Genomic DNA, 19,981 nt, shown 5'->3' on the forward strand with positions numbered 1-19,981 from the left:
GCTTTGGTTGGATTTGTAACGCGGCCTAATCCATCAAGACGCCAAGACATTGCAAACAATGTCTCGATTTTCATTGCCTTATCGTAAGCTTTTAAGCGTGCTTCGTTGCTTCTAAGACGGATAGACGTAATGCAGGCAAGAAAGATATTTTGCACACAAATCACGTTGCACCGAAGTCCGATTGCCCATCATGGAGATCGCATTGGACCTGCTTGCTCGAGCCCGAGGGAACGCCTACGTGGCCGTTACCGTCGCTGTATTGTCGCTGGTTGTCTTCTTCTACTTCAACTATAGCACTCAGCCGTTCCGAGGTATTCCCTACGTTGGGGGTCCAAAATGGGACATTCTCAACATTAAGGCGCAATATCGTTTCGTGACGGACTGTAAGAATCTCATCAAAGAGGGTCTTCAGAAGGTGAGAGATGGCTCATTTCACCCCATGTTTTTTTGGAGGTGCACTTTGTATGACTAACAGCGTCGCGCTCATGTAGTACAATGGACCGTTCCAGATTATTGGCTACGTGCCCATCACCGTCTTGCCCCCAAGATATGTCCCGCTTATCCAGGACCACCCGAACCTGGATTTCGGAAAGTCCGCCGAGAGAGTACGTCTTGAGTTTCTTGCGTTATTTCGATTCTCTCAGGATTCACATGCCATGATAGAAATAATGATATTTCGGGATCTAATCAACATACATAGAGGCTATTTGGGCAATACCCAGGCTTGGACTGGGCGCACAAGATCAATGAGGACCGTATCTTCCAGGAATCTCTGAGAATTAACATGACACAGTATCTCAGTGAGTCTTATTCATCATGCCACCTTTTCGCTATTGTTAGTCATTAACACGTAACGCTTTTTCCAAATCCTAGGCGAGGCCACACCCCTTTTAGCAGAAGAAGCACGTGAAATCCTGACCGAGTTCTTCCCACAGACAACCGGTAAGCTCGACCCGTGTCTCTCTCTTCCTTGGCACTAAACCCCTCATCAGAATGGACCTCATACACCTTTGGCAAAGACGCCGCAGAAATGGGCGTGCGCCTCTCAACCCTCGTCTTCCTCGGCAAGAGATTCACAAAGAACAAGGAGTGGCTCTACATCTGCACCCAATACCCGCAAGGCATCTTCGGCGCTATCGGCGGGCTGCTCTCCACTCCCAAGTTCCTCCGGCCCGCTCTCTACCGCTTCCTGCCCCAGATCATCGCCCTGAAAAAATACGGCGAGGTCGCCAGGACACTCATTGTTCCCGAGATCGAGGAGCGGCGGCGGCTGCGTGATGCCGGCGCTGATGTCAAGTTCAATGACGCGCTAGAGTGGTACTACAAGAACTCGTCTAAGCGCGGTAAGGAGGAGGATTTTGATGCCGTGAGCGCTATGATCTCGCTTGCATTTGCGTCTACACACACGACTGTCGATTTGCTGTGTAATGTTCTGTATGACCTGGCGGCTCACCCTGAGTGCATCAGTCCGATGAGGGAAGAGATTGATAAAGTGCTCACCGGGGACGGGGGCTGGAAGAAGACGACGTTGTATAAGATGAGACTGATGGATAGTTTCTTGAAGGAGACGCAACGGATGAACCCCGTTCAGCTGAGTATGAAGTCCCCGAAAAGCAGTACCATGAATCGCGCCAGAAAAGAACCTTGGTTCGCTTACACATAACCCCACGCAGCCGCGATGAACCGCTATGTTAAACAAACAACCATTCTCTCAGACGGCACCCGACTGCCCAAGGGCTCGCTCCTCGCGGTCTCGCTCGAGGGGCTTCGCGACGCCTCGCAATTCGAAAATCCAGACGTCTTTGACGGCTTCCGCTTCGCACGCAAGAGGCAGGAGCCGGGCCAGGAAAACCAGTGGCAGTTCACGTCAACGCGCAATGAATTTCCCTCGTTCGGGCATGGGCAGTGGTCCTGCCCCGGTAGATTCCTGGTAGCCAACGAGCTCAAGATCTTTTTGGCGGAGCTGCTGTTGCGGTATGATGTCGGGTACCCGGCGGGGGTGACGCGGCCTCCGTGTACATGGTTTGCTACGGAGAGTCAGGTCAATATGGAGACGCCGCTTGTGTTTAGGTTGAGGGAAAGGGCGTGATGGCTTTCTAGATGAGATGAGGATCCTCATGAGCTTACATGAGCCCCATTTGCCTACAGCCGCGTTTTTGGTGAGATCATTGGCTTCAATCTTCGATTTTCTTTGGTCTTATTGGCAGAGTCTCATGTTACTAAACGAAGTTCCATGTAAAAAGGAGCATGGGAATAGAAATTAAGAAAGTGATGACTGGAAGTTGCGTAATGAAACGCCACATTCTTACAATATTCCTCCTTGCAATATTCAGGTCATTTCCTCAATCTAAATTCATAGAACGAACGGCCCGTGCCAGGTAAACTTTCAATTGCGGCTCTTGTCGATGTTATGTCAATCTTGCTCTCATGTATGCTGATAACATGCGTAACTTCACAACAAGTGAGCGCAGCACTTGGATACCTAATAAATAGACGACATCTCAAACTGGAAAAGTTTTGTAAGACCAGTGAAGCAAGAGGACGTATTAATTCAGAATCAGGTTTTGTGACTCCACCTTGTCAACAAAAAGTTTGGCTAGGCGAGGGGAATGCGAACTTGCAGTCGAGTAAGCGAACACGTAAACCATTAAGTGACCTTATAGGAGTTTCCCGGCTTTAAATTTTCCCGACTTTAAAGAATATTTTCTAGCCTTGAACGTGCCACCAGAATCGCTTTCAATAATACTCACACCATCAGCCAGGAATCAGCTCTTGCAATTGGCCCTCGTCACCCACCCGCAGACTGGGATCGCTTTGGCAAACTATCAACAAAAAACATACAACACCAGGTATTCGCTGATCGTCACCGACTCAACTACTAATCCGGCCCTCATTGGCTTATCTATGGGAGAGCGGACGGGATCCCGAGTTTTCCAATGGGTATGGTCGTATGTGGGAGTTCACGGTTTCGAGGAGGCCCATAGAGGTACACCGAGCGGAACATTATTCTCAGTTGGAAACTACGCCTTATTGGTTGCAGCGGCTCTGCTCGTACTGTATCGACACAATCTAGTTAATTCCAGAGGGCCTGCCTGGTAAATCCTTTAGCTCAATGGAGAAACTACCAAGGGCGAGAAGAAATTCTGTCTCAATGCTGTACGGATTCGGTTAGTTGTAGGGTAGGGTAGCTCATACCGTTGGGTATTCAGCTGATGGTCTTGGTCGAGGCCTAACTCATAAAATCATTGTTCTATACACAGACAATCCTTCCTCTTCACATTATCTTCCCCCTTACCTCTTCCCGCCTTCATGTTCCCTCGGGCTCCGTGGTAGACCAGTATGAAGACTGTTTGGATGTGTGGATTCTGATAGCAATCTACTGGAGAGACCAAAAGCATGTTCTGAAAACGCCACTTCAGAGGGCGTTACCTTCTTGGAGCCTTTGATGCGATGGGTTGTCTCGACCAATGGCTACTTCTAGCAGCAGTAGCATCGCCTTGGCCGGGTACGTGATATTCTCCGCACCGTGAAGAAGCCTTGGTATCCTTAAAAAGAATGACACGAAGACAACTAGCGTGGAACTTGCGTAAGGAGAGACTCTTATGGGTTCAGATTGAGTGTATAGCCGATTAGCTACATGTAGTGAATGTGTTTCTATGAATCAGAATTACGGGTTCCCGTCGATTTCCCAACCATTGCAACCAAAGACATTCCTTGAACACAAACGAAAAGGAAACCACAAAGCTATCACTGTGTTGTTGAATGACAAACGGCCTCGATCAATAGCATAAACCATGCCTAGCCGCGAAGTTAATCGTCCGCTTTGATGATCGTCGGCAGGTAATCCGTCACCGGTAAATCCCCAATCTTTGTACCGTTCTCTAGTTTATAGAAAGCCTTGATACCCTCTATATCAGTCTTTTGGATCCTCGGTGGAAAGTTGTAACCCATCACAGAATCGTAATTTTCCTCCTTAAATTGAGTGGCGCCGAACCCTTCAGGCGCTCTGCCAATCTTCTTGTCGCCTTTGATGGCAAACTCATGGCGAAGGCCAAGAATATGACCAATTTCATGAGCGAAGATTGAGACCAAATATTTGGCATTCTGTGGGTTGCTCAAGGCTGAGTCGTAGACCCATACAGTCTGATCGTTCTCATTGGGGAAGAAAGCTTGTGCAAGCGTCTTGTCGCGTGGATTCGGGGGATCCCAGTAGCGCAGGTCGAAATGCGCATTGGCGATGTCGGTCGTGGCTTCGATGGTGACACCAAAGTCCATCTCCATCCATCTGACCGCCGCCTTTTGGAATGCTTCACTAGCTTTCTTCGCGTAGTTTTCCGAGGGGAACGTGTCGTTCCGGACGAAGTATCTCAGCACGCAAGGGGCCTGCTTAACCACGTCCCATCGAGGCACTTGCGTTCCCACGCCGACAACGATAGCGTCATCATGGGTGCCTTCAGGCTTTTTGCCCTGTTTGACCACCTCTGGTGATAGAAGCTCGGCATCCAGATTCTCCTGGGTCTTGCAGGGGTACCTCTGTGGCTCTTCCGTAATAGCTATGTCGACGCGGTCGGGCAAGTCAGAGGCGAGGCGGTTGGTGCGGCCTTCAGCGATAGCGAGGGCGGCGCGTTGATAAGTAGGAACACACCAATCCTCAGAAGGAGAATCCAGTGTGACAACAATACTGCCTGCGGGGCAAGCGCAACTGTCGCAAAGTAATAACTGTGTCGGATGAAGGTGCAACGAAGTCCTGTGAGGCTTTTCGAGCTTGTTGAGTTGTTGGTCTTGATCTTGGGTGATGCGGTTTTGTTCTCTTGTTAGTCATGATGAGCTTTCCGAATCTTTTAATACTCGAATGAGGCGCCATGTCCTGGGCGAGAGCCAAAGCCTCCCACCTAACTTAACTAGCACGGAGAGCAGCAAAGCTCACGCGTCGATAGTGAAGGAGCTGTTTGCGTTTGCGGCTGAAGAAAGTATCGCCACACGGGTCAACATCCTGCTCGTGAACGTAGATTACGTTGAGAGCCAGGATGATAAAGTACGGTATCTTCAGTATACTGACTTATGGCTGGCTGGAAATCCAGCTGATTAGCCGCATGCAGTCAGCTGAGCGGCCTAGGCCGGACGCTGGCTTTCCCCGCAACAGCCCCAGCCCCGAGTCCTTCGCGGGCCACAACGGCGATAACCTCAAATATGAAACAACATCCGCCTGCAGCTTTTGGCTACGGAGACACGGCCGATCAGTCCTATAACCGGAGAGTTTGGGCTGGCTGAAGTGTAACAACGGCTCTGATATCGTACGAGCCACTACTGTTGCAGCAGCTGAAACGCCAGCGATGAAACCGGCACTCTCTTTGGTCTTAACGATGGCAAGACTTTCATGGCCAAGTCTGGTTCATCGCTCGAGGCAGTTGTGATCACCGGGATAAGACAGCTTTTCAGCCGAGTGCTATCTATCGCCTGAGTTCTATTTGTTTTGATACATCGAACGGCTAGACTACATCCCCAAAAGGACCCATCACCACCTGCTCAGAATTGATACGTTTCTTGTTTTTTCCCGATCCTACTGCATCATTTAGTTGACCGGGATGGAAGACAGCGAATGCTACCATGACGGAGAACATCAAGAACGAGTCGAAGATGTACATCATGGCTTCATGCTGATTAACAAACCCGTACCATCCCTCCGCAAATTCCGCCGCTCTCACCACATTTCGCACCCAGATAGCCACCACCGAGACAATCAGGGTCCAAACATAACGTCTCCAATGCTGTACATAAATCGATTCACTCTGCGTAGCCCGCTGAAAGCGCAGGACGAGAGCAAAGTAGACGACCAGAACAAAGAGCTAGAAAAGTAGACCACCCAGGACAACGTGGCCTCCAATCTCCATGATCTTTGGGTTTGCAATTACTTGTACAAATGAGCCGCCGATTTGTGTGCAGAAGGCGATGATATCCGTGAGAATGGAGATACTGGCAGGGCTGCACTTCCGCCTATGATGGCCTAGCAAGGCCTCTTTGAGTCTTCCGAGATTAACGTATATGGTTGCGGAGATGAATACAGGCGCAACGAGAATGAGCATGAGCTGCAACATGAATGGCTTAGGGGATAAAGGCGCTGAGCCTGCCCAGGCGCGTCCCAAGTGTCCAAATGTATCACCTTTTGAACTCGTTTGGTGTCAGTTTCCTGAGTAGTCTCATCGATGCTAGAAACTTGAAAGGGGTAGTAAGAAGAGAAGGCAAATGTTTCGACACTTACATAGTCCCCCGAGTACCATCGGCATGAAGTATTTTGTCTTATATTTACGGATTAACCAAACATGGTAGACTGAGATACCTGCAAAAAGAAACAAGAAAATGACACCTGCGGCTTTTGAAGGCGTGTACGGGTAGAAGAGGACTTTTCCATCCTCAAAATGAACGAGACCCATTCTAGCTAGACCTGGAGGTTAGGGGCCAAGGAGGTCTTTGATCTATGGTGGAAATGTTTCGAGGAAAATGAAGACTTTTCCGGAATCGGAGTGACGGAAATAAATCGACGCTGTAGAGAATTTGATAAAAGATTGTAGTCAAAGTAGTTTTTGGTGATATTGCTCATGATGGTACTCAAGTTGCAATATTTAAGCAGCAGGCCAGAAGCGTAGCTTCGTACTCAAACACGGGCGCGCCTCAATGGGAGCCAATCGCTGTATTTTCGTATCCTCGTGTCCTGATACGACCCCACCCGGCTTCGCCGCGCTCATATTCCCACTCGTAGCTTCACTTCGACGGAGCATTATGATTAACATGTACAGCAAAATCTAATCAACACTGTTAGGGATTGGCGCTTATGTCTCTGAGGATGCTTGAAGTATTTAGAGTACTGGCGAATTGAGGAGCCAGCTAGCGAACGTCCCTCAATACGGACTGCAGCCAAGGTACGCGAGACCAAAAATGCGCCGATGTCATACCATGTCGGTTTACCTAACACATCGAGTGCTCAATGGCGTTAGTACATGATGAGGGTGCTCGGTTCTTCTTCTCTGTTTAGAAAGAAATACTAATGCCTTTCTCAATTTTGTGCTTGGATGAACTACCTGAACTTAAATATCTAAGAAGGAACAGCATAAAATATTGAGAACTGACTGAGAGCTGATTCGTTATTACAATCGGTGGCGATGTACAGGCGCAGGTCTTGACAGGATAGTAATATTATCTTTTACGAAATCACCTTTAATTACCAAGAGATTATTACGTACTAGGTGCCAAATTCATGGTGATCGATCTCCATAAGGGCTGTTTACCAGTCCCTAGGCTGAACTCTTGTCTCATTGCCAGAACGGACGTAGATTATCCCCCCAACACATTCCATCTACTATGTAAGGCAGTTAAATTTGGCACTCTTCTTCCAGATCTAAGTCTTGATGGTCTTCAGGCTTTGTCTTCGTTGGCGACATCTCGTTGTGCCACTTTTGTGATCGGTGCCGAGCTCTGGCCTGCCAACGATGGTCCCAGTAATCCTCGTCCTTTTGTATAGTTCTGAAGCGCTCACCGAAAGCCTCCTCCTTGGTTGGAAAATGTGGTCTTGCATTAGCCGAGAGCGAGGGATAGAATCTGGCGTCGTCCAGAAATACCCATGCCCTTTGTTCGTACGTTGTTGCGAGCGTATCATAGTGAAAAATCATCTGGGGGTGAAGCATCCGGTATATACCTGGGCCATCTTGAGAGTCCTCTTCCACTTCACCCTCCTCCGCTTCATTCGCTTCTTCTTCATAATCATCTGAGTCATAATCTTCTGCTACATGCTTTTTCGCCTCATGCTCTTTCAATTCATGACGAGAGATATAAATTTGTAGCAGATAGTGTGAGTCTCCCCATCTAAGGTCATTCATTCGACAAAAATCTTCGAACCATCTCTTGAGGCGGTCCCGTCCAGACTGTCCGGCTCTAGCAGATCGAAGCAGAATCGTGGCGAGGTTGAAACCATAAAACGATAACTCCGATGGAAGATAACTTTCGTAGCCCATATCGGAGGCATAGGCCTCTAGGTCGACGCATAGGCTATCTGGGTAAGTAGGCCGGGGCGTTGAGAGGAAGTAGAACCTAGCTTTACTTCCGGTAGTCAGGAATCGCTGCACTGAGCGAACATGGCCCCGTAAAGAGATCTCAAATATTCGCTGACACACAAAATTGCCTCTAGGTCCCATTGTTGGAATTTTCGACCGCTGCATCGATACAGTGCCTCTTTACAGAGTTTTTTGATATTGCTATCATCATAGAATTGAGCATATACTGTAGAAAGGCTCGCAGGAGTCGCTTTCTTTCTAGACACGTAAGATTAGCGGCATTGAATCTAGAACAGACTGCCTGACCTTTGAATCTCAACCGGGGTTCCATTCGAGATGAGAGACACAGATACTCCCGCGGAGGGAAGACCGCAGTGGCTTTCGTCAGATAGTCCTTAATGAAACATTAATTCTTGATGGAGCCTGCTGATTTGGTTGATCAATCCCTGGTTCTGACTTTCTAGAGGCCGATTGAAGGGGTTGGTGAATTGTTGCGTTGCCCAAAAGAGGCCATGATGGCGGGCTTAGGCTTTAAAGTCAGCAGTAAACCGTGAAGGGAAGAGAATAATGGCCATGGCGTCTTGCATCATGCCATCGTCAAATTCTGAGGCCAGTAGCTTCTTCGTGATTTCTCCTTCCGATATAGTAAATTGCCCAAGCATGACAAGTGAGGCCTGAATGAGCTGTGAAATTGTAAGTGGGCACTGAGTTGATATCAGTACCTTCACACGAAGCTCGGCCGGCAACTTGTTGAAAGGATCCATCTTGATAAGCTCTTCGTATTCTGTGAGTCTTTTCGACTATTTTTGATGTTCGATGGAATGGATCAGTGGCTAATTTCGCTTGATTAACGGAACTTTGACGAACGTGTAAGTGACTTGATTGATGTATGATCAAAACTGTTGAAGCACAGGCGTGGAGAGAGAATGGGAAAACTTGACCCTCGATGTAATACACGAAGCCTGAAGTTTCGGAGAAAACTACCGCTCGAGCTGTTTTCCGGCTGAGTCTAGACCAAAATTCGAAAAGAAACGGCGGCAAACTTCACCGCATCTTGGATAGCTGGCTGGGTTGCTTGAGAGCCAAAGGGATACAAGATCCACCGCGATAAATACATGAAGTAATGCGAAAGAGGCAGACTGCTGACTCTGACCACGACAATTTGATCAAGCACGAAGTCTCCAGCCAGTCTCAAGACGTCTCTGTAGACACGAGGCTGTGTCAACTCCACAGCTGCGACGAAGCCGACTTCTGGGCCGAGGCGACATCCTTGCAGATGATCACGATGATAGCTTGCAGTCCAGCCACGTTACGATCCGACCCCTACGTTTAATGATGTTATTCCCCCAAGGTATCTTGCTTCTCCTTGATCCCAGCTGCATTTGCTCGATGAAGGAGAGGCAGTCACTCCACCGGAGATCCCATCGGTTGGCCCACCGGAGGTTTGTATTCTGCTGTCTAGGCATGAGGGGGGCCCTGTGATGGCAACACATCTACATTTTCTGGCGAAAAAACTTATCTCCGGTTTAAGATGATACAATCATTGCGGAGGACGAGTTGCTTATTGTCTCGAGGTCCGGCGTCATCTAGCTTCCAGGCTGCCATCCGGTCAGGGAGACGATTATAAGAGTCTTCGCATGATTATCTCGTATATAGACATTCCATGCGGATGAAATCTACAGAACAGATCCGACAATACTGAAAAAAAAAATGAAAAAAAAAAAAAAAAAAAAAAAAAACTAGCCTCTTTCTTGTGTAATCATGCTCGTCCAATTGGTCCTTCTTCAATTCTTGGCCTGGGCTGCAGCCCAGGCCAATTTCACCAACCCCATCACCCGGCAAGATCTCCCGGACATCGATTTAATCCGCCACGATGACGCATACTACTACTCAGCCTCAACCTTTCAGTTTTCTCCTGGAGCAGTGATCCTAGGCTCCTACGACCTCGTCAACTGGGAATATCTCTCCCACTCGGTCCCAAGTTTGGATTTTGGCAGCACAGAGGGCTTCGATCTCGTCTCCGACCCTGGCCAACGTTATAACCAGGGCATCTTCGCATCCTACTTCAACTATCGCAAGAGCACCGACACGTTCTATTGGGGAGGATGCATCGTAGATGACTGGAAGACTTATGTCTACACCGCGCCCGCGGTGAAAGGCCCCTGGACACAGAGCTCCGTCATTGATATATGTCTTTACGACGCGGGCATGCTCATAGACGACGACGACACCATATATATAGCGCATGGCAATACCAACATTTCAGTGGCTCAATTGAGCGATGATCGTCTGCGTGTTATAAGAGACGAGGTTGTCTTCAATTCGACTGAGAAGCTTGGCTACATCGAAGGATCTCGTTTCCACAAGAGGAACGGCGCCTGGTACCTTTGGATCGTCAAGCCAGTCCCGAACCAAATCGTGCTCAAGTCTACAACTGGACCGTTTGGGTCCTATGAGTGGAGATGGGTACTACAAAGCAACGGGAATCCAGTTCCGGGCGCTGGCAACCCGCACCAAGGCGCTCTCGTTAGCACGCCCGACGACAAGTGGCATTACATCGCGCACCTCGAAGCGTACCCAGGAGGCCGCATTCCCGTCCTCGTACCTGTCCACTGGGACGATGACGGTTGGCCTCACGTGGACTTTGTAGATGGGCAGTGGTCGAGTTCCTATCCCTACCCTCTCCCAGAGCACCCAGTCAAGCCCATCACTGGCACAGACAAGTTCGAAACACTTGGTCCCCAATATCAATGGAATCATAATCCGGATAACTCCGCATGGGCTATCAACAACGGTCTCGAGCTCCATACGGCGACTGTCACTGACGATTTATTTCGTGTTCGGAATACACTCACGCATCGTATTCTTGGGCCTCGGTCAACTCTTACCATTGAACTCGATCACTCGCAGATGGTTGACGGCGATCGGGCGGGCGCTGTCCTCTTCCGCTACGCTGCCGCTTGGATTGGGATCATCAAGAGTGAGAACAGCACGAGAGTAGCGATGGTGAACAATATCCTGATGATTCCGGATGATAGATGGCATACCATCAATAAAGGCGACGAGATCGCGAGTGTGGAGGTGAGTGGTGCTACAGTCTGGTTGCGCCTCGAGGTTGGCGTCATCTCGTTCTATCACCAGGAGGGACGGTTTTATTAGAGCACTGATGGTGTAAAATTTGAGCCTCTCGGTGAGCCACACGAGGAAATTGACCGTGGCATCCTCCACTTCTTGGGGTATCGGTACGGCGTCTTCAACTATGCCACACTTGCTCGAGGTGGTGCTGTCACTGTCAAGTCTCTTAGCATCTACGAGTAGTGAACTCTCTTCGAGCCTTCTGTCAAGATGAAGCTCGTTGGGATGTCAACTAGTGTTTGCTCGAAACAGATTGGCATCCGGTGTTCTCCGTTTTGCTTACACTGTGGACTTCCCCAACTTGATATTCTTGACAGATTATCATCATGAATGATCAATTTCAAGTCGTTCTTAATGAGAACAACATCGCTCGAACTTTTGAAAGACCCATCGCGATCATGTGGCATTTGATGCATAAAATTTTCTCGTTCATCGCACACGCAAAGGAGTTGGATATCTGGCGTTAAACACAGGCTATAAGAAGATCACCCTGAACAAACACGTACTAGCACAGATCTCGGTGACGTTTAGCTAACTGTTTGTGCCTATCTCGATGCGCCCGCATCCACGAGGTCTTGCAAGCGATCCGCGTCAGACATCTGACTGTCTAGCATACCTCTTACAATTCAGGTCTAGCCGTGCCGGACAGCCGGAAAGACATACGCGTCCGGGGGCGGAAAAGGGAGATCCATCGTCCGAGAACCAGAACCCCTTGAAAGTCCGCCGCGCCGTCCGATCCGGCCCCGCCTCCTGCGCCACCACCAAAAACCCCTCCCCCGGCCGGAAGGCCCGCTACCGCGCGCGCGCGTGTGTGAAAAATGAAAGTTGCTGTAAACTTGCATTTCATATGATCACTCCTATGTACTCTGTACGGAAGAAAACCTCGCAAGTCAAAAACGGCCCAGTCTAGAACTCCCGTTGTGGAACCGTTATGTCAATGGGGCAAAAGTCTAGGCCTCTCGTTCCTACGATCCTCCGCTCCGCCGACGCGTCCTTCCCGCCATGGATGCATGAACGAACGGACCACTCAAGTGGGCGACAAAGCAGGATAAAACTGCTGTTCACCAGAACCAGCCGCCTTCATATAGCGACTGTCCATGTCGTAGTGACTATACGCTTTCTAAAGCATATTCTATGCGGAATAAGTGAGGAGCAAAAAGCAGGAATATTGATGGTAGTAATCACAACAGCGGGAACAGTAGCAATAAGAATAGCAGCAGTGAGGAATTAGTAGTGGTAGTAGCAGTGACTAGAGCAGTGAATAGATACCTAAGGAACAGTAGGACTAATCAAAATAAAGGTATCGAGCGGGAAGCTTTTGTACCACCCACTTGCCACTGAACTAGAAACCCGACTCCAAAAGGTTTGGGCGTCTCCGATGAATCCACATCGGCACTTGGTCGATGGTCCTTGATGCAAATGGAGAAAAAAGTCCACCCAATGGTCAGATTCAACTCCATGGCAATATCAATGCCACAGTCCATAGAGTGGGTTGTCATCACACTACGACACACCAAGCTCAGGAGCGAATCTGCAGACAGAGAGCCAAGCTTTTCTCGGTCTGGTAATGGCGCCAAACGGTCAACCACACCATCAGTAATCTACCCGTCACCGAATGAGCCGCATCCTCCCGTCTGCATAGCGACCATGGCTTCACAGGAAAAAAACAAAAGTGGGAGCCAAGGCACTTGGATTTCCGTCACCGAAACATCACATATTGCGATCTCTGGTCTCCCACCGGGTAGAGGGTCAATGTTTGATAGAAAGTATCCGTAGCGTATTCCGTAGCGCAAAGGCAAGCCTGGCGTAAAGTAGCCGGGTGAAACATTGATTGATAACAACGCTCGAAAGTTCGGTGCTTTCAACACTGGGAGATCCCGCCAATGGGAACGCGTTACACGTCCCAGCGGAAGACACCCATTTTATCCACCTGACGGGGGGTGGCATATCGCTGGAAAAGTTGCGAGGTAATCTATCACAAACGTCTCCGGAAGAGCCGCCGACGGGAATGTCGCAAGATCGTCATCCACAGATTCATTATCGACATATTGCAATTTACAGGTCCTTTCTCGGCTGCCCTCCCGGTCCATACGGTCAATTGACGATTGAGAATAAACGGAAGATCGGACCTGGCAGTCTGTAGACCCTTTCAATTCGTACCGCGCAAAAAGCTCCGCGTATGCGAGTCAATCATGAAGCTGCAAGTGGATATCCCCCGACGAACACATTACTCAAACCCACAACACAATCTCGTCAATCTAGGCCAAATTCCTCATATCCCACCGTACATACCACATCTCTGTATTCATGCTCCGTACTCCAAGGGTCATCATGGTCTCACCACCGTCACGTCCAAAATCCAACCCGTTATCACAATGGAATACCCGAGGAGGAGGGGCCGAGGGGCTCGTTAATTCGAATAAAGTTATAGCGGAGGAACAAAGAACAAATGAACAACCCCAGTCCATCGCCCCCACCAAGGCACCAGGTAAATTGGACAAGGACCCCCAGGGGGCGAATGATCAATTTCTTCCCCGATTCCCCGATCATCACTCTGAACCACCCAATTTCACCTTTACCGTTTGATTAGTTTACAAACGGTGGATCGAGCTCGCCTGGGGACGCGCAAGCACCTGTGGTCCCCCGCGGTAAGCCAAATGAGTGGTGCTATTCGGCAGAGATTGTGCCGAGTCGGGACCGGGACATTGTTTGAGTTGCAGGCACACCCTTCAGCTTTACGGATAGTGTAAGGTCTAAGACATGAGGCTCAAGTTCAGTGATTATAGACATCCGCAAGGGTCTCGGATATCGTCAGTAGCCATATCACATAAAGTATCAATGCAGAATTATCGTTTTGTAAAATGTGTAACTCATGGGTATATTTGATCCCATTATCAGCGATAGCTTCCCACCTCTGCCTCTAGGGCAGTCAAAAGGCCAGAATTACAAAGTTGGCTAGACCCAAAGATGTCCGTCCTCCAACAGTGTGGAAGTGAAAGCGAAAGAAAGCCAGAGGATTGATAAACCATGATCCTCTGGGCATGAAATAACGATACGCCGCCCATTGCCTTTGCCTACCGGAACGCCTTACTGTGCAGTTTTGAGGGTTTCTCGTCCAATGTACCTTTTGGCCGTTGTATGTCCGAACGAAATGCAGTGCCTCATGTAGTCTTGCTCATCTACCACTTCCTTTGACTCGTCATTATGATCCAGGGCACGTCATGTTAGATGACCAGCCCCTTGCCGATGCCCTGGACTTGGAATCCAAGCTTCTCAAGGTCGGGAACGGAGACGACGTTACGTCCGTCGAGCACAAGACGAGGGCGCTTCATGACCGACGCTGCCCACTCCCAGTCAACCGGGTCGCCCAGGTCTTCGTTGGCGGCATCGAAGTTGCAACCCTTGCAGCCTTCTTGACACTCAGCCTCGGCCTTCATGCGCTTCAATGGATCCGCCGGCGTGTTAGTGCTGGTGCGAGAAACAAATTTCTCAAGTTCGACAATGTCCATCTCGGACAGAGTATCCTTGATGAAAGCCTTGGCCTCTTCGCGGGACGCCTCGGGGCTGCTCCAGACAGACGAGCGACGAGCAGTAGTCTGAGCCTGCTTCGGGTAGCGGAAGTGGTACCAGGGGGTAAGAATACAGATCGCACTCGAGCCGTGGACGGTGTCCCTCCAGTTGGTGTGGACCTTGACACGCTCAACGACACGCTCGTCAGAAATAGACTGACGGACCTCCTCCATCACCTCGACAGGGTCACAGCCAGGGTCAAAGATGGCGATTTCGTTGGGCATCTCGTGAGCCAGCTCAGTGATGATGTGTACAGCAATACTGTTGCGGGTATCGTTGGTGTTCTCCTTGAAGGCAAATCCGAGGATAGCCACCTTCTTGCGGCGCAAGTTGCCGTTGAGAGCACGATGAACTTTCTGGGCAAAGCGCTCACGCTGGTACTTGTTGATATCAAGGACACCCATCCAGTAGTCGGCGACAGTGTCCAAGTGGAGAGTACGGGCCATGTAGGCCAGGTTGAGGATATCCTTCTCGAAGCAAGAACCACCGAATCCAACACCTGCGTGGAGGAACTTCTTGCCCAGACGAGTGTCCGCGCCGATACCCTGGCTAATCTCCTGCACGTCGGCACCAAGCTCCTCGCAGAGAGCACTGATGCTGTTGATGCTGCTGATACGCTGAGCAAGCATGGCGTTGGCTACCAGCTTGGTCAACTCGCTGGACCAAGTGTTGACGGTCAAAATCTTCTGCTCGGGAACCCAGGCAGCGTAAACGCTCTTGAGGGCGTTGGCGGCCCGAATGCCAGCAGGAGTGGTAGAGCTGCCGATCAGAATGCGGTCGGGGTGCATAAGGTCGCGGACTGCGGTTCCCTCGGCAAGAAACTCGGGGTTCGAGACGATCTCGAATTCGGCGTCGGGTTGGTACTGGGCCATCTGTTCAGGTGTTAGCCTCGGTTTATTTCTGGTGTGAAGATCGGACCATGACGTGGTCGACCAATTCATGGGTCGAAACACTCACAATTTCGCGAATCATGCGAGCAGTGCCCGTAGGAACCGTGCTCTTCTCAACAATGACAGCACCGTCCTTTGCATACTTAGCGACAGTCTCAGACGCTCCTTCCAGAGCGCTCAGGTCAGCAGTGTAGCCAGCACCGAGTCCGTAGGTCTTGGTAGGCGTGTTGACGCAAATCAGAACAATGTCTGCCTCGCCGATGCATCGTTGAACGTCGGTTGTGAAGGTCAGGTTGGGCTTGCGAGGAGCAATCTTGACAGAGTTGCCGACTGAGGGGAGGAAGGCCGTCGCCTCGTTGGTGCCATCACGAGAGATGCGGACGATCTTGGGAAGTCCGGCCTCGTGGATAGGGAGATGGGGAGAGTTCCATGCGGCGATACGGTCGGCATTAAGGTCCACGACGTTGACGGTAAGGTCGGGGTTGTGAAGTGCGATCAGAGCCGCAGTAGGGCCACCTGCAATAATTGGTTAGCTCCATCCTTGATCCTATCGAATACGAGGTCTGTATGAGTCCGATTTTGACGACAGAGCTTGCGTCAGATTTAATCAGTGACATTTACAGCATTCGACGATATTAAGTTCGTGACGCCTGCCAGCTAATTCGAATCTGGAGCTAATGAAGCAGTTCAAGCCCTGAAAAACATGGGCTGAACAAGGATGTAGGATGGACAAGAGTCATGACCACGGCGACGGAGAATTCGATGCCGAAAACCATTGCGACGAGTTCACTTACCAACAAAACCAGCACCAACGAAGCAAACGTTCTTGACGTTCAATGGCTCAAGAGGCTCCAGATCCGAGGCATCCAGCGATTCGTGATGCTTCAGCTCGGGGCTGCGAGGCCTAGAAGCGGGAGGGGACGAGTTGGGCGTTCCGGTGCCAGAAGCAGCATCTGAGTGGCCTGCGCTGAGGGCCGGTGATTCGGAAACCATGCTGCCGACGGTGGAGGTTGAGTCTACGGTGATGGGGTTTGAACGGGCAAAGCTTGCAGCCATCGATTAAATGCTCTGTTGACGGACAGAGCGAACGATAACGGACGAATGAGAAAAGGGTTGATGTCCCTTTTTGTTCGGTTTGATGAAGGCTCGGGGTATTTGCAGGGTAGGTAAGGCCGGTGGGATTTCGACGGGTTCCGAAGCGAGAAAATCAAAGAGTGATACAGTCGATAATCTTGATTAGGGAAACGTGGCTTGAGTTTGCAGAAAGCGAGCGAAAAACAAGTTGTCGTGGTAGTTGATGATCTTGCTGGCAAGTCGGAGTGACGAGTGCGGCCCTTTTCAAGGCGCACGGGTTGGGAGTTTGGGGGTGATGAATGAAGGACACTCTAAGGATCGGACGACGGCCGCGAGTTGTGTAAATTGATGGGTCTGAGAAGTGACTGATAATCGAAAATGGGTTTCTCAAAAGCCCAAAGCTGAATTCCCTTGCGTTGCTTGGCAAGTCGGTTTCTGCTTCCTTTTTCTGCGGTTTGTCTGGTGGATGAACAGCGAGACAAATCGAGTCGAGTCGTACTTTTGGAGCGCAGAAGTTCAAATTGGCGGGATCGGAAAGGTGGGTGCGGGTGACGATGTAGACGTAGGACGAACGGCGTACGTGGGAGCGAGAGTGGGATTAGACAGATGCACTAACGCTCAAACTGGCTTCACATGGAATTGGCGCCCGTTGTAAGAAGTGATCGGTGAAGTTCGGTGATGTGTCCCAGACAGGTGAATTGGGAAGAGAGGTAAGGGAGGTGAGGTAAGGTGAGGTGAGAAGAGTTCTTGGAGGGGGGGGAGATCTGGTGTAGTTTAATGTGAAGAAGCTGGGCAGGACGTGGAGCGAGCGGCAGGTTTATTCAAACCCGGATTTCATCAATCTCCAACGAAGGTGAGAGCAAAACGCACGAATACAGCAACAGTACCACAGTAATGGCTGAAAGGACGATTTCAAGTGGAAAATGTAGCGGGTAGGGCACAGGGGCTCTTTCTTGATATATCCTCCAGGGTCTTGGCTCTTTTTCTTGCTACTCCCCTCCTTCTTCTCCGTCGACGGTGCCGTCCGAGAGTTGTGGACTGTGGACTGTGGACCACAAAGCTGGACACTCAGGATAGGGGATGGGTGATGGACGATGCGTGATGGCATGGGATGGGACGTGGTGCGTGGTGCGTGGATAGGATGGGATGGGATGGGATGGAGTCTTGGAGATGGGCAATGCGGGACCTCAATGTGGATTGGATGGGAGCATGGCATGGAGAGAGAAGAAGATAGGCATGGCATGGGCATCGCATCCTTGTTCATAGAGGGCCAGAGGGAACCAGCGATTTCCCATCCATCCCGGCTGCCGTTGCTGCTCCTCCGTCGAGGCTCCTTTGCTTTGCCTCGCTGCCGCTTTCCTATCCGTACCGATATTCGTGCCAGCAGGTATGGAGTACGGATACAAAGTAGCTGCAAGAACAGGGACCAGGAAGTACCAATGACGAGGACACACCCAGGACTCTTGGAGCAGGAGCACAGAGGAGCGAGACCGGGACCGGGACCAGGTACTTGGCTTTCCTAGAATAGCGTAGTGAATGGACGTGTGTAGGCAAGGTACTTGGGTCCGTCTGAGGAGTATTAAACGGTGCGCACGGAGTAATGTCATGACATACTCTTTTCGCTTCTTACTGAGCCTGACGTGTTCTGGCTACCTTGCTTGCGGCTTCAATGTTCGGATAGCTTGTGGATGAGATATTGGACCATTTTCGGTGGCAGTGAAAGCAGAAAAGAAAGCCAAAGCCAGATGCAACTGGAGGCGCACAACAAGGGAGTGGCTTGGTGTGTTGTTCGCTGTCGCTGGCTTTTCGCCTTGGAGGCTTCTTGGCCTTATCGTACGGCAACGTTTCCACCGCTCGAAGCTTGGCATTCGGTACGGCAGCCGCGTCGAATCCCAAGACTCCTTCGTCGTGCAGGTAAAGGTTGCAGCTACGGAGTTTTACTGCAACGTGAGGTACTGTGTATCCGTACGTAGACAGTTTGATCGAATAGCGGCGCAGGCCTGGCCAGGGAGAAGAGGGAGCCAGCCGTGCATGGAAAGGTACGTCGTCCGTCACGGAGTGCTCCTATTGCCATGTTTGCTTTTCTGCAAGAAGGCGTCGTACGCACGCGCTGTACCATTCTCTGTACTCAGGCGCAGACCCCGGATACTTGCGGTTGCTGCAGGCGTGGCAGGATGCCCCGGACAGTTGCAGGCTTGCAGCATCACGGACAATGGGATGGCGTGGAAGGGATGCGTGTCCTCCGTTTTGGAAAGTCGAGGGCGGCCGGCCTGAGTGTAGGACGAGCGACGGGAAGGTCTTGGCCCGGTCCCTGAACTCTCCATCCAGAAGGCTTCCCTGTCCGAGCCGTCTCTGGTTTTTTGGGATTCTGTTTTTGTGACCTGGAGTCTGGATGGATGAGGCTTAGTGATGGACAGGAAACATTCGCCGATGGACCATTTCCAAGCCTTTGGCGTAGCATCTCTGCGTTGCTAGGTCTCTTGACGCTGCAGGCTTGCTGGCAACGTGGTTTTGCGATGTCAACGCAAGTTGCTTTGGCGAGCTGCGATGGTTGATATTGACTAATGACAAGTCTTTCAGTACGTAGTCCAGCGGCAGGCACCGTACAGACCCTCAGGAAAGCGAACGGGGAAGAGAAGTGAACAGGGTGAAGGGAAGCCAAAACGGTTGGCTTCAAAGAGCCGTTTTTTTTCCTGATCGTGTGCCTCCCTTCAATGTTGCGAGGTACATCGGATCGGTACTAGTTTACAGTGGTGAGATGAAGTACCTCGGTGGCTGGAATATCGGGACCATCTGGTGAGCCGAGGGGGGTACTAGGAGGCCCTCACAAATCTTAGTGATACTTCAGTACGTACGGATACTTGTAACTTTGAGAACAGTTGGAGATTGGAGAAGCACGGAAAACTGGGCAACAAGTACCTACGCATACCTTTCCATTAGTAGAGTGACTAAGGCAAGCCGCAAGCGCAGATAAAAGGTGAAATTGAGTGGCCGTTACGGATACATCAGGAGGGGCCCCCGTACTTGCTTGGCAGATGAGATACGTAGCGACGTCCTCTGGATGCCTTCCTCTCTCTGCCTTTGGGTTCCGTCTGTTCTTCCCTTCTCTCAACTTAAGCCTCAAATGACCAGACGTCAAGAGAGCAAGCACTTTCCTCCCGCTTGTCATTGCCATGTCATTGTCCGAGTTTTGACCGTCCGTTCCTACCGTTCCTCTCCGTTCCTTGGGACCGTAGGAAACTCAGGAAGTCACTTCCCTTCCCTCCC

General features: G+C 50.5%; 4 protein-coding genes across 4 annotated transcripts; 2 read left to right on the forward strand and 2 right to left on the reverse strand.

Annotated features, from left to right (window-relative positions):
* Window positions 1-190: 190 nt before the first annotated feature.
* N0V96_008914 (uncharacterized protein) lies at window positions 191-2,089 on the forward strand (the record flags this gene model as incomplete). Its single annotated transcript, XM_065758490.1, has 6 exons — window positions 191-415; window positions 492-605; window positions 701-800; window positions 874-942; window positions 993-1,595; window positions 1,674-2,089. 6 exons carry the CDS (start codon window positions 191-193, stop codon window positions 2,087-2,089), a joined length of 1,527 nt encoding a protein of 508 aa, XP_065612883.1.
* Window positions 2,090-3,810: 1,721 nt separating this feature from the next.
* N0V96_008915 (uncharacterized protein) lies at window positions 3,811-5,202 on the reverse strand (the record flags this gene model as incomplete). Its single annotated transcript, XM_053188854.2, has 2 exons — window positions 3,811-4,702; window positions 5,198-5,202. The coding sequence occupies 2 exons, from the start codon at window positions 5,200-5,202 to the stop codon at window positions 3,811-3,813; spliced, it is 897 nt and encodes a 298-aa protein (XP_053053620.2).
* Window positions 5,203-9,806: 4,604 nt separating this feature from the next.
* Window positions 9,807-11,363, forward strand: N0V96_008916 (uncharacterized protein; the record flags this gene model as incomplete). Its single annotated transcript, XM_053188855.2, has 2 exons — window positions 9,807-11,126; window positions 11,229-11,363. The coding sequence occupies 2 exons, from the start codon at window positions 9,807-9,809 to the stop codon at window positions 11,361-11,363; spliced, it is 1,455 nt and encodes a 484-aa protein (XP_053053621.2).
* A 3,041-nt stretch (window positions 11,364-14,404) lies between these two features.
* On the reverse strand, window positions 14,405-16,696 carry N0V96_008917 (uncharacterized protein; the record flags this gene model as incomplete). Its single annotated transcript, XM_053188856.2, has 3 exons — window positions 14,405-15,622; window positions 15,708-16,156; window positions 16,435-16,696. The coding sequence occupies 3 exons, from the start codon at window positions 16,694-16,696 to the stop codon at window positions 14,405-14,407; spliced, it is 1,929 nt and encodes a 642-aa protein (XP_053053622.2).
* Between the last annotated feature and the right edge of the window lie 3,285 nt (window positions 16,697-19,981).

This window comes from Colletotrichum fioriniae, assembly GCF_027942845.1.
Source record: "Colletotrichum fioriniae strain IMI 355084 chromosome Unknown scaffold_11, whole genome shotgun sequence".
Taxonomy (NCBI): Eukaryota; Fungi; Ascomycota; class Sordariomycetes; order Glomerellales; family Glomerellaceae; genus Colletotrichum; species Colletotrichum fioriniae.